We start from the raw sequence: 14,786 nt of genomic DNA, 5'->3' as shown, positions 1-14,786 counted from the left end.
CTTATACTTATTTGCTAAAGCATCAACATTTTCACGAAATGTAGATTTCACATTCGTGAGGTCCTTGCAGGTCCTGGAACCGTCCAGTCCCAGGTGTTGGTGATAAGATGTAAATGGTTGGGCTACAGTAACATTTTCCAGAATGTTGCCTCAAAGGAGAGGCTCGCTGAGTCTTAGGGTCTGTGGCGGGAGGCGGGGAGCCTTCAATATCAGAACCACACCTACCATTTCCCACTCGGTGCGGGACAGAGAAAGAGCAGAGTGAAGGGTGGGGCAATGCCCTAAGCACCATGGCCTCCAGACTGAAACACTCCTTCTAGAACCTCCTCATCTGGAAAGACTGGTTGGCTGAGGGTTGAGTTAGACTCCCCAAGTCACACCCAAGCCCGCCTTTGCTCCACCCTAGGCAGTCAGCTCTGAGGCATCAGGGGCATGAGCAGGTTTTGTCTCTTTCCCAAGACATTTCAGTCGCCTGAACAACAATGAAATTATGCCCATATTTAGAGAAAAAATTAACTGCTCTTGAAAGGTGTTTTGTAGATCTGACCAACATGAGTTGGCTGAATGCAGCATCATACTGTGTTCTTTCCTAAGCAGATGGAAACCCTACTGGATTAATAACAAAAGAATACAATGGTTATGAAATAAATATTTCACAGGAATGCAAGAGATTAAAAGAGTTTTAGATAGAAGAGTTCACAAGGACAAAAGATGAATTCTAATAGCCAGGGTTTGATCTTTTCTTGATCCACTGTGGTATTTTGGATTCAAATGTAGCTCAACCACTAACTAGCTGTGTGACCTAGGCCAAGTCATAAAGTCACTACTTTAACCTCAGTTTTACTATCTGTAAAATGGGAAGCTTGAGATAACGTTCATAAGATACCTGGCACATCACAGGTGTTTGCCAGGTAATGGTAACTATTATTAACCACTGATCTGATATTTTTATAAAAGAGGGAACTTACTCAAAGTTAATAACCATGTAAGTGTTATCTGCCCTAGATTAAGCTAAACTGAATCTTACTTTGCAATCACTTCCCAGAAAAATATTTAGAAGATCCCTGCCGTGAGTCACCTGGCTCCAAGCCTGTTTTCCCAGACTCTCCCTGGCCTCTCTCCTCCAGCTCTCAGGGCCAGCTGCCATTCCACCTGGCCACAACCACTCTCCTGTCCCTCGGCCAGGCCACCACCCTCGGTCAGACTCATCAGCTCTCTCCTTCATGCCTGATGGCTTCCTTAAGCCAACTCCCTCCGCACCCTGCACGCAGCTGCCGCAGGGACAGTCCGACAGCTCACTAGGAACAGTCTTATTTCCCTGCTCGTGCGATGCAGGACACTATCCCTTGCTGCGGTGAAATCGGCAATGGCTCCCCTCTGCCTATCCACATTGCCCACCACGGAGTCAAGGCGTCCCAGGCTCTGGCCCCAACCTGCCCTTCCTCCTGACGTCTTACCGCTTCCCACTCAGACAGGAGACCGCTCTACAGGCCTTGAATGTGCTCCTGGTTTTTCGCCTCCCAGACTTCTCTCATGCTCTTCTCTCCCCCTGGAATGCTCTCTGCCCACCCATCCTGACCAACCGAAACACTCCCAAGTCTAACTCAGCACCACTTTCTTTAGAAAATCTCACTAGTGCCTCCACCACAGATGTTATATTTAAGAGGCCTTGGAGTCACTGATACCCTCCTGTCTGTTATCCTTTTGTATCATGGTGCTTATTTTACTTTAAAGAGCTACGTTCCTTTCAAGAAGTCTTTGTATTTTCGACCTTTGACTCTCCTTGACGCCTAACACACAGCACATGTTCCTCATTTGCTGAATGAATGAATGAACGAATGAATAGAATTGAGATACTTTCATTGTTTAAGTACAGGAATGTCCAGTCTACTACAAAAGGTACATGGTCTAAGGGCACAGGCTGACAGGACAGAGGTGAGCAGCCGTGGGTTCTCGTGCCAACTTAGCCATGAGTGGACTCGGGGATTTAGGGCAAGTCTTACTCTACTCATCTCCAAAGTGGAAGAATGAGGCTTCTGTACACTTTTGCACTCTCCCCACCTCTAGACTTCAATGCAAATGGACCCATGTATCTCTTGCTAAGAAAGAGGCTTCTTTTTAAAAGATGGTTTAAAACGAACTTTAATATCAAATAGAGATCACATGTATTTTGGCTTTGAAATCACAAGTTCTAGAGAAAAGTAAGCATTAACTTTATAACCACATATTTCTGCAGCTTACTGACTATATTTGGCTTTTAATCCTCCAACAATATCCACACTTTGATCAGTGAAAGATCCAACTGTGGGACTTTGTCACTTGGCCACCAAATTTCACTACAGATCTGTCATTTCTTTTAACCACATGAACAAGGCTGTGGTAGTTCTGCCTAAATTGAAAGCCATATTAATATAACATCCTATACAAGCAAAATTCACAGTTTAAATTTTCAAAAATATACCTCTTACATCATCGAGCACTTAACTTTTACCAAACTTTGAAATGCTAAGTAAAGAAAAAGAAATGAAAGTAGTTGTGATTCCATTCAGACCACAATGAAGAAAACACAAAAGATGGGTGGGGCAGGGAAGGAGGGAGAACTGCAAATGAGATAAAATGCTGTCTTAACAACTGACAAGTGTTATTAATATAAAGCACAGACACAGGAAGATGTTTTAAATTCATCTTAAAAAAATAAGATTTGAGCTTTTTACACACTCAAATTGGTTTATTTAGGGAAAGATTAAATACAAACACCTATTATTTAAAATCCCGATTATTTAAAAAAAAAATCACTCAGACAATAAAGTGGCAGTTTTTTAAATAAACAAGCTTAAATTCAACCAATAGTTTTCATGCCAGTTTTCGTGCCTTAAAAAGAAACAAAACCCTTTATTTGGAAAAACTTGGGGGCAGAAAAGCACTTATTAAATTCTTAATCCTCCTTCATTTGGCAGAAGGCAGTCGGGTCAGAGACGACATCCTACTACGAAGTACATGCTCCGGGACAACAAATCCCTCCGCTCAAAACCATTTAAAAACACCAGAAAAAAAGGTGTGCGGGCAAGCCCCATGTCTCTTCAGTCAGTCATCGTTATTTCTAAGATGCACAAGTCAGCAGCTGCGGGCAATTTTTGTGTGTGTGCTAATTCTCTAATTCCAGAAGGGTCAGCCACACCACTGGCTGGCCAGGCGTGCTGGGAGAATCCCCATTACTGGATCCAGAAAGAAGGGCCCCATGCTGACTCCAGCCCCCAAGCAAGACGCCCCGCTGCCCCAGCGGATCAACATCAAAGCGCAGAAAGAAACACCCGTCCCCCAAATTACGTAATTCAAAACTTCAGTCTGTTTTTCCTTCCCAAAGAGACGTAAAACTTGACATATTTATAAACAGCTTTTAGGTTGGAAAAACAGAACACAAGAAATAATACGATGGGAAAACATTGAGCCTCCTCGAAATTTAGTGTTTCCGTGAAGAATCCTTATAAACCATGGATCTTTACGCAGTTCATTAGCCGATATATTAATTCAGTACAAATTTACCTCTATAGGAGGCCGAGGGAGTGAAATATTCCATTAACAGTAATGTTTATTATCAATTAAAAAAAATAAGGCTCTAGATGAACAGAATCATATTTTTATTAAAAAAATACAAAATCAAAATGAAATACTTGATTCATAAAATGCCAGGAGAAAAAAAAATGCTGCTCAAGAATCCTTGCAAAATTCTGACTTGACTATAAATGTGTGGATTAAAAGAACGTGCTTCCCAAATACAGGAAGACTGGGAGGGAAAAGTAAAGTGTCAGATTTAATCGGTTGGCCAAGTTTTAGAACAAACTTAAAAACCAAAGTGATAACTGGCAAAACTTTCTCCCCATTTTTCCTGGTACTTGGCCACATTTCTCCTGGAAATCCCCGGGGTGCATTATGTTCAGAAAACAAGAGCTCCAAGATTGAGACAACTCTTCGCTAACTCAAAAAGAGGAACTCAATTGTCAAGATGCTGGGGGGTGGGGGGGAAATAAATACATAAGTAAATCGAAGCAGAAAACAGGTCCCAACTCGAGTAGTCCCTGCCTTCAAAACTGCTGGTAAAACAAAAAACTCCTGGAGTGTATTCAGGTTGCTCCTCCCCAGCCTAAGGCCACAAGGCAGGGTAAGTAATTTTCTGGAACGCAGGCCAGTTTCCCAAAAGCCCTCCTTGGGAAGGGCTTGCAGGGGGGCGGGGAGGGCGCGGACCGCAAAATTCTCACGGCTCTCGTGGGCATCCCCGCGTCCAGCTCTGGGGACCGAGTACATGCAGCCTCATTATCTTCCCCCATCCTCCCAAATGACCCCCGCGATCAGACCCTGCCCGCATCCCGGGGGGCCCTTGACCGGGACAGGCCCCTAGCGTCGCGGGCTGGCGCGGATGAGAAGCAGCGCCCTCCCCGCCACATGTCCCCCGCTCCCACTCGTAGACCCCGCGCCCTCACTCCTCTACCAATAATACACTGAGGTCCTTCCTCCGGGGCTTTTTTAAAAGGAGGAAACCAAGGGCGCAGGCTCAGGGCCACAGGTACGCTCGCCCGCGGAGACTGCGGCGCAGCGGAGCAAGGGGGACAGGCGCGTCCCGGCGGAGCTCGGACCTGGGGCCGGCCGGCTGCCCCTGCCCGGAAGCTCAGTTTGGGTAGCAGGGGAGATCGAGGCGGGGCCTTCTCGGGACCGGACCCCCCGCCGCCCCACGCACAGCCTGTGCCGAGGGGGGTGGTCTCGGGGTGACCAGGCATTTGGGATAAGCCATGAGAGGCGGAGGAGCCCCGAATCCGAACCCTGGCTACAGGACAGGCCGGAGTCCCCGCTCCTTTACTGTTGTTCTACTTTTGGTTACAGTTGGTTAGGTTGGGGTTTTTTTGTTGTTGTTGTTGTTTTAAAGATTTTATTTATTTATTTGACAGAGAGAGAGATAGCGAGAGCAGGAACACAAGCAGCGGGAGTGGGAGAGGGAGAAGCAGGCTTCCTTCCCACCAAGCAGGGAGCCCGACGTGGGACTCGATCCCAGGACCCTGGGATCATGACCTGAGCCGAAGGCAGACGCTTAACGACTGAGCCACCCAGGCGCCCGGTTAGGTTGGGTTTTGTTGTCGCAGCCCCGCCCGACCTCCCACCTGCCGGCGGGGACAAAGGGGATGGCAGCCGGGCCCGGCCGCGCAGGGGGCAGTCCTGGAGGCAGAGACCCCCGCGGCCCGCTCGCCCGCCGCGTCCTCCTGCGCCCCTCGCTGGCCAGCCTCCTGCCCCCGCTCGCGGGAAGGGAGGAGGGCGGGACGGAGCACCCGTTCGCAGGGAAGGAACCGCTCCTCTCCCGGCTCGCACACACCCACCCACCCCGGTGTGAGCAGCGCACGGGGCGGGAGGACACCGGGCTCCTACCCCAGCGCCAGCAGGAAATGCTTCCATGAACTCCAGCAAAACCACTTTCCTCCTTCAGGACCTGGCTTTTCTCGCAGGTCAGAGGAGGGCTCGGTCCCTCCCTTTCCCAATGTGCTGGGGTTCGGGGAGACCCCCACGGCCGCGAGCGCCCCGTGCCTGCCCGCCGGCCGGTACCCACCAGTAGCCGTCCGAGTTCTGGTCGGTGACCGTGCAGCGCCGGGAGTAGTACATCCTGCTGGTGGTGCCGCCGCCGCCGCCACCGCCGCCGCCACCGCCGCCGCCGCAGGTCACCTCGTAGCGCAGGTCGGGACCGGACTCGGCGCGGGTCATGCGGCCCAGCGTGTTGAGCCGCGGGTGGGAGCCTCCGTTGCAGCTCATGTCGGCGGGCACTCAGAGAGCCGCTCAGCGCCGAGGCATAAGCGAGGGCGGGCCGGCTCGGAGAAGGCGGAGGGGTTCAAAGGAAAGGCCCCAAACCGGGAACCGGGGCGGGCGCGCAGATGGGTGGTGGGGACGCTCCTGGCCACCAGGAGGGCCGTCCCGGCCGCTGCGAGCGCGGCGCGGCGCGGCGGGCGGAGGTCTGGCGCGGGGACGACGACGGGCGGGGAGCAGGAGCGGCAGGAAGAGCTGTGGCTCGGAGGGCGGCGAGGGCGCAGAGGAGCTGGCTCGCGGCTGGGTGTTGGTGTTGGTCGGTGGCGGCGCGAGTCTCCTCCCCGCTGGCACCCGGCGCCCAGACCACACCTGGCCGGTTTCTTCCCAGGGCGGGGTGCAGCCGCCGCGCCTCCCCCCCCGCCCCGCGGGTGTCACCGACGCGCTCGGGCCGCCCCTCCCCACCTGCGCCCGCCGGCCCGCGGCTCCGCCCTGCGCCTCCGAGGCCCGGGGGACGCCGGCAGGGGCGGGGTCCCCGAGACCCGAGCGCCCCCGGCGCGGCGACCGAGGGCAGGCTTCGGCTGCGGCCCCTGCTTTTCAGGATTTCTTCGGGCCCCCGGGCGGAAATAGGCCGAAAAATGAGGCCCATTCGCTTGGGCGGTTACTTATTAAACATTTACTTTTGCTAATCCCTGGAAACGGTGCCAGCCAAGCTTTGAACAGAAACATAATTGAGAAGAGCAAGCTTAGATAGTGAGGTTTCGTTTAGGGAGCTTTGTTTGAATTTTCTTTTACTCCAGGAATCCAGAAAAGTTGTCTCAGAAGTCCGATTTCCAACGTGTAAAACGAACCACCACTTTCTGGGGAAGTCTTCGCCATGAATAATTAATTTCTTTGGTGTGAGGATTAAAAGGAACACACTAACCACTTTTCCATGAAGTAAAAGGAAAATATACATTGTAATTTATTTTATTTTGCCAGCTGGTCGTCATTTTGAACAAGAAATTGCAAAGACTTCCACCTCCAGACCCAGTTTTTAAATTTTTAAAGAACCTTGGGAAAGTTTGTCTCACACCCCTGAGCACCTTCTCCCTTGACCCATCACTTTCGAAAGTCAGCTTTTCCCACAAGTCAGTGGCCTTCCTGGGACTTCAGTCTGAGAGCAGCAAAGAACCCTGGACAGAGATCATCCACTTGGGACAGATGAGTAACTCTGAGCCAGAACATCCCAGCAACTTGCTCCAGGGCCCCTCCCAGTTAGGTGTGAACCACACTGTAGTCTCTGGGACCAGGGTTGAGGTACAGACCCAGTCAGACTACCCAGAAAAAGCTGTTTTTATAATTTGGAAAACTGTTAAATTACTCTTTAATAAACACCATTTAAAGATCTTTGTAGTAAGTATTTGTCATCTTCCCAAGCAATGCCCGTTAACTTACCTTCTCACACGATATATTCCAAAATGTTTGTGAACTGAAAAGAACAAAAATGGAACTATATTTGCATGTCCTAAAGGGAGTGGGGTAGTTTTCTAAAAGTTCCCATATTATAGCACCCCTAATCACACCTCACTTTTTAGGCACAAATCTTCAACGAAACATGCTGTTCTTTTTCTTCCCGACCGACCACAGAGTTGACTGGATTAAATACACTGAGACAAAAGCTTGCCACTGTTAGCACACTCAGTAATTCCCATCACTGTCTCAGTTTCCAATCCTTTTTAATAAATGGGGATGTGATAAAGTTCAAATTCAAATGCTCACACAAACACTGATGTACAGACAAGAATGGTGTTTCTTCTGAAAATTGAATCAACGGCCGCGAGTCCGTATCAGCACCAATCGCCCATAATATCCATTGGTTGGAGGGGAGAAAAGCCACTTGGGGTGTTAGTGAATAATGCACATAATTTAATGTAGGGTGTTTTGTTGCCTCTATGCATCTCATTGGTTCAGCAAATAATTATAACCTACTGTATGGGAGGACTCTGGAAAACACGAAGATAGATGAGGCATAGTCATTGCCCTGAAAAATATAGTAAACCTTCAATTAAATTCAGGGATTCCTTTATTCTAATAATGTGTAATGAGAAGGTCATGCAATTGCACAGGAGAATTCTCCTTAAAAACAAGACAAATCTATGAACCACATTCCACTGATGACAAAGCTCTACCTAACTCACATTGGGTAGTCAGGAGCCTGGGTACACATAGATCCAAACACCACCCAGACTCACAGAGCTGTTCGATCTATTTATGAAACAGGAGAAGAGGTGAAAAGTACAACCCACCAATTATGCACCTCTGGCTACCATTACTTGGTAGCCTATCCTATAGCTTCCTGAGCTCCTTTAGGTATTCCCAGGTAGGTGAACGGCTTCCAGCCAACCAAACATGCCAGGTTTGGGAAGACAATGGCTTCCATTTATCTTTCTCTAAGGATGATAAAGGAAGATAAAAGGATGAAATAAAAGATTGACATGATAAATGGAATCCAGACATACACACATTAGTTGTCTAAATTGGCTCACCTCATAGAAGGTCCCATGGTGAAGGTTAGGGATCAGAAGACTAGAGTTCTGATCTTAGTGCTACAATTTACTTGGGCAAGAGATCAATTTCTTCACATGCAGAATGGAAATAATAATCTTGCCCTGCCAATTTTATACTATGTGAACATTCTTGAAAACAGAAACATATAAAGCCAAGGTATCACCCATGAAACCAAAAGCTCTTTGCTAGATGGAAATTTTAGGCTTTAGTGTCTTTGTCTTTAATCCCCCATGAATCAATAAAACTCCCTTTTGCAGACATTTAACCTTCATTCACTTAAAAAGCAGTTATTAAACATCCACTATGCGGGACCCCTGGATGGCTCAGTCAGTTAAGCGTCTGCCTTCAGCTCAGGTCATGATCCCAGGGTCCTGGGATTGAGTCCTGCATCGGGCTCCTTGCTCATCGGGGAGCCTGCTTCTCCCTCTGCCTGCTACTCTCCCTGCTTGTGTTCTCTCTCTCTCTCTCTGACAAATAAATAAATAAAATCCTTTAAAAAAATAAAAAACATCCACTATGAGCCTCACCATAGGCTCAGCGCTGATCACACGAAGATGAATAAGGCAGGGCTCCCTTTCCGCAGGATATCAAGCCTGTGATAGGAAAACAAATCATTCCAATACATTCGATACCTTATTAAAAAGGCATGTTTATAGAATCTTGGGAGCACAGAAGAAGGGTTTAGCTTATTTCTTACAACCAGGTTTAAAAAGTGCCCCATCCAAAATCTGGCAAAGTCCTCACTAGCTGACCTAACTAAGGTCAGCTATTTTTTTCCCTGCCACTTGTAGATACGTCCGTTTGTACTGTTAGAGACAGATAACTGACATGTAACTTTCTCTCTGGCCGACCTTGGAGATGACCTTGTGGTTCGGTAAGAGGCATCAGTCAGATCCTGAGCATATTTTTAAAACTAAACAGAGCACCTTGATTTCAATGAGATTAGGAAGGATCATTTACTTGCTTAAAATCCCATGGGAACCCTCTCATATCTCTTTGTTGGTGAAATGATATCCCTTGGACACAGAAAAGATTTACAGCCCGTGAATTAAAATAGCTGTTCCGCCTGCCAGGGGAGCGGTATTTTAACAAATCAGAACTACTAAGCTAGGATTGGAACTATAACGTGAGGTAAAGAAAATGCCTCTTAAAATAGCAGATAATTTAATTTTGGGTTTAATCTTTGCTTTTTCTTTCTTGTGAGTAAATTACAATCCTCCAGGAATCATTAAATCTGGGTTCTCAGTATCCCCAAAATAAGATTGATCTCTTAAAGTTGAAACTACTCATTGAAGAAAGCAATTTGATAAACCACATAAATTTCATTTCAAAAATAGGAAAATGTTGGCAACACATATACATATATATATATATATATATATATACAATAAATAGCTTTATTATCTTTGGTTCAAATGTCCTTCAGGAACCAGAGAATTTTTCTGTTTGTAGTGGTTTTTCATTTTTACCAGGGGAAGGGGGTTAACTTTTAAAAACATTAAAAAGCTGAGAGAAACTTCTCAAATACGTTTTCTGTCACTTGTAGTGAGAAGATTTGTTGTGGTTGCCAATTGTTTTGGTTTTCGCACAGTTCATATCTAATAAATGGTGCTATCCTTTAGGTTTTAAGAGTCTGGGTTTTTTTACTGCCTTTAATTGGGTAGCATAGATATTGGGGATCCATCCATGCTTTCCTGCCTGATCCTCTTTTGCATTAAGAGCCCGAGTTGCAAGGTTGAGGGGCTGGAGGTTAAGGGCATGGATGATGGTGAGCACAGCTTTGGACCACCTAGGCACCACCCACACCCTTGGCCAAATGACTTCTAACCTGCCACGCTAAACAATAACTCACACTAATTTTTAGTGGGTAAGGCACACAGTCAATAACCATAATACAGGTGCCAAGTAAGTTAGCCTTTTAAATATGCCCTTCAAAATAATTTTTTAAGCTCATCATGATTGTGAGGAACTGTCAGTCTGTCACATTGGGACAGGAACACTTATTCCAACTTCTATAAATACAAAGTCAAGATGCAGATGATTGCTGGTAAACCCAGTTATCCCCAAACGCCACATGGATATATAATGTGCTAATAGCCACGTGAAGAAAATTATGAATAGCTACTTAGCCTTTACTGAAGGAATTCAAAATTGATGTTCCATAGAGAATTTCAGAAACAAATGCTGCCTTAAAGAATTGTTATACCACCTGTTCTCAAAACTTTTAGAGCCTTGGAACTCTTTTTACAAAGGAAACCCTGTGAGAACGGCCAACAGCCAGAACAGATCGTGAGAGCGCTAGACTGGCCATAGCTTGATGGGAGCCCACTGTCCTCCCACAGCACCTGCCCTGTGTCTTCTGGTGCTGTAGCCCGAGAAAGATTTCCCCAACTAAAATGCCATATAAGCCAAAACCCACATTTTATTTTTTTTAAGATTTTCTATTCATTTATTTGAAAGAGAGAGAGAGCAAGCGCACGCGCAGGAGCTGCGGGGAGGGGCAGAGGGAGAGGGAGAAGCAGACTCCCCACTGAGTGTGGAGCCCAATGTGGGGCTCGATCCCAGGACCCTGAGATCATGACCTGAGCTGGAGTCAGACGCCCAACAACTGAGCCACCCAGACGCCCCCAAAACCCACATTTTAATAAAAGAAAATAGTGAGTCCTGGAGAGGTTAAGAACCTTTCCTGAGTTACTTAATATCTAAAATATCAGAATCCTGTCTGTTTCTGGCCTCATGCCCTTTACACTATGTCAAAATTCCTGTACAGTCCGACATGAAAGCATACATTTCTGAGCAGTAATTTGGTATCAATTTAAAACCAAGGAACTATCTTATTAATTGTTATTTTCCCACATTAGACACATAGGATGTCTGGAAATTTGGTCACTACAAAATCATCAGCCTGCTCTGCAAAAGTCACACCAAGAAAACTTACTCATTATATTTAGTCCTATTCCTATAGGTGAGGTGAGGTGAGTGTTTTTCTTGGTGTCATCAAATCACAGTGCACGTTTTTGTTTTGTTTTGGTTGGTTTTTTTAAAATACAGCTTCCATCATTTAGAAAAAGTCAAATCACGGGTTCATATACAAACAACATAAAATCGGAATGGAAATGAAGCCATAAATGATCTGACATCTAGTTTTGGGTAGCGTGTAATGCAAAGGACATGTCACCTGGTCCCTGAAGTGACCATCTTTCAAAATTATAGATATTCATAGGCAGAATAGCACTTTCCTGCAACCATTATCATTTTATCATCAGGAAGGATTTATTGCAGTTATATTGTTCCCCTGCTGCAGAAAGAAATGTCCACATAGGGGAGTTTAAAGAATAAGCTCCTGTCTTTAATTATCTTGACATCTGAAGCATGTAAGGCAGGAAATAAAATACGAAACATAAACCAACTGCTAGTAGTAACAAAAACACAAAAGGGAGCATCTAAATACAGCAGGAGCTGGAGGGGGAAAGTCTCAGCTTCAACAGACTCTCCTAACCTAGGGTTGCAATAGTTTCATTTTGTCAGAGACTTGTTAAGATCGCAGATCTGGGGGAAGAAACAGAGTTTCTTCAGAACAGAAACAACTCAGAGGCAGTGAGAAGTTGCATTCTTTATCCTGGCCCCGCCCGTCGGGGGCAAAACCTAGATTAGACCTGAGAGTTTTCTAGCAAATCAAGTAAAAGGTTTGCTTAGAAGGATGAATCTGAAGTTGGGGATTCCCCCCTCCCCCACAACTGTTTGTTTGCTGTAAAAAAAACTCAGAAAAGCTGGGATGCAGAGAAGCTAAGGAAATTTCATCTATAACTACACCATCCAGATGAGGCAATCACACTATGCATTTTTGGTAGATTTCTTTCCAGTTTTTTTTTTTCAATGAATTTTTTTTTTACCTGATGTCAGATTCTATATATAAATTTGTATCCAACTTCTTAATTTAGCCTCATACCACGAGCATTTTCCAACCTCATTTAAAATGTCTTGTCAGCATTGCCTTAAAAGGTGCTTACCATTTTGTTGTTTGTTTTTAAAAAGGCTCTTTCAAAGCGGCAAGGTGCAGATCCTGGGGCTTTCTATAGGAGTGATTCACCCTGTTCTAGAATTTTTCACATCAATAGCAAGTAGCATCCACTGCGGATGGGAAATGAGACAGGGAGAGGCAGAACTGAAGCAGTGAGCCATCATCACATGGAAGGCTAACAACAACCACCAAACATGTTTAGGAACACAGCCCTGCCCCGTCAGGGGCCAGCAAGTCCTTGCAGGGTCTTCCAGCAATCCCTCTGTAGCCCTCAGTATAAGGGTTGCAGACATCCGAAACCAGAGGGTTTTCTCCTAAAACCTTTAGGAACCCGTGGACATTTGTACTTGGGAAGCTCTAAGAGACTGGGCTACTTCTGGTTTCTTTAATCAGCTCCCCAGGACTTCGTGAACTGAACACTCATCTCCAAACGAGAAACCTTCCCTTCAGCAAGATTTGGATTCAAGAAAAAATCATGCAAATCAGGAGGAGAGCCTACAGGACTGTTTCTTCTGCCGTAAATTAGTGCCCATTGCAACAAACCTAACTGGATTTGATTTGTGCATTTTTAATGATTTGCAGAATTTTCACCTGAAACATTTAAACCACGCTGACATCAGACAGAAAGGTTTCAAATTTTGGGAAGAGTTATAGCACAGTTCCACGGCAGTTTCAACAAAGCCGGTGAAGCAGTTCTGTCTTGCAAAGGTGGGTGTGGAGAGCTACACATCATTCTCGTTAAACCTGTCTGGCGGCTCCCTGAAGTTTTACCTGCTTAGCAATTTAGCTTTAGCTGGAATCAAGCAAAGCATCTGGAGTCCTTTCCCACCAAGGTACTGAGGAGAAATGTCACCTGTCATCTCTAAACAACCTTTTATTTTGCTTTACCGAATAAGAAAAAAATAATCTCATGATTTAAAGTTAGGATTACTGCATTCTGAAAACAAAAATCAATATTTCTCTTGGGTTTGTAGCCCTGAGAAAATATGTAATATACCAAAGGAGGGTTTTTTAAGCCTCTTTTTTAACTGCCGAGGGACTTGTCTTTGTAAGAGGGAACTGTATTAACATGGAAAACATCTCATTCCCATTGTTATCATTAAAAATAAATGTTAAGAGGATGGATGTAGTCCATTTATATAGTCATGGATGTAGAAAGAAGACAAATGTATTGTAAATTAAAAAAGAAAAAAAGAAAAAAAGGATGGGGGCCCTTGGCTGGCTCGGTCAGTACAGTGAGCAACTCTTGATCTCAGGGTTGTGAGGTTGAATCCCATGTTGGGTGTAGAGTCAACTTAAAAACAATTAATTAATTAATTAATTAATAAAATTTTTAAAGTGATTCATTTTTTAAAAAAAGCAACTTTTAAGCCATATATATAGTGTGGTCAGGCTGTTTACATTAAAAAGTATGTGTTAGGGGGCGCCTGGGTGGCTCAGTTGGTTAGGTATCTGACTCTTGGTTTCCGCTCAGGTCATGATCTGAGGGTGGTGAGATGGAGACTCACATGGGTCTCCCCACTTATTGCAAAGTCTGCTTGAGATTCTTTCCTTCTCCTTCTCCCTCTGAACCTCCCCCCTCTCTCAAATAAATAAATAAAATCTTAAAAAATAAAGTATGTGTTAGAAAAGACACATAATGTAATCTTAAGGCATAAAGCTTATTAATGGAAGATGAGTACATAGAAGACTTATTTGTTAGAGTATACATTTCTAACAATAGATCTATAAAATAAAAGTATGCAATTTTTTAGGAAAAAGGTAGCTTTCATATCTAGTTTCGAAAAGGAAAGTGGGATTCCCCAATACCCGAGTCTTAAAAATTTGGTATTCATCAATATGAGAATAATAATTCTAATTCCATTTATTTGTACAGCACCTTACGGGGTTTTTCTTTATTTTTAAAAATTGTAATAAATATATATGTGGCATAAAATTCACCCTTTTAACCATTTGAGTGTACAATTCAGTGGGATTAAGTACATTCACAATGTGTGCAACCATCACCACTATCCATCTCCAGAACTTTTTTGTCATCTCAAACAGAAACCATGTCCCCATTGAACACTAATGCCCTCCTCCCCTCCCCTAACCCAGCCCTTGGGAACTCCTGTTCTATTTTCGGTCTCTATAAACTTGACTATTCTAAGGTTCCTCATATAAGTGAATCATACAATATTTGTTATTTTTGGTCTGGTTTATTTCACTTAGCATAATGTCTTCAAGGTTGATCCATGTTGTAGCCTGTGTCGGAATTCCCCACTTTTTAAAGGCTGCATAATATTCCACTGTAGGTAATGAGCACATTTTGTTTATCCATTCATCTGTTGATGGACATTTAAGTTGCTTCCACCTTTTGGCTATTACGAATAATGCTACTATGTTGTTTTTTAAGTAAAATTATTATAAACTTATTCCTTTCTTTACAATTCCCCCC

The 14,786-nt window shown here is 44.9% G+C and overlaps 1 protein-coding gene across 2 annotated transcripts in view; it reads right to left on the bottom strand.

The window, feature by feature from the left end:
• DSP (desmoplakin) overlaps positions 1-6,130 on the bottom strand; it is a 45,060-nt gene extending 38,930 nt beyond the window's left edge. Inside the window, exon 1 of one of the 2 annotated variants that reach the window (XM_036085131.2) lies at positions 5,591-6,130. In XM_036085131.2, coding sequence (XP_035941024.1) covers positions 5,591-5,790 — 200 coding nt within the window. In that variant the 5' untranslated portion in view covers positions 5,791-6,130. The remainder of the gene's footprint in view (positions 1-5,590) is intronic. The other variant, XM_036085132.2, reaches the window with a different exon arrangement.
• Positions 6,131-14,786: the final 8,656 nt, after the last annotated feature.

The sequence above is a fragment of the Halichoerus grypus genome, chromosome 9, assembly GCF_964656455.1.
Source record: "Halichoerus grypus chromosome 9, mHalGry1.hap1.1, whole genome shotgun sequence".
NCBI classification, from domain to species: domain Eukaryota; kingdom Metazoa; phylum Chordata; class Mammalia; order Carnivora; family Phocidae; genus Halichoerus; species Halichoerus grypus.
This window is presented reverse-complemented; position numbering and strand designations above follow the sequence as displayed.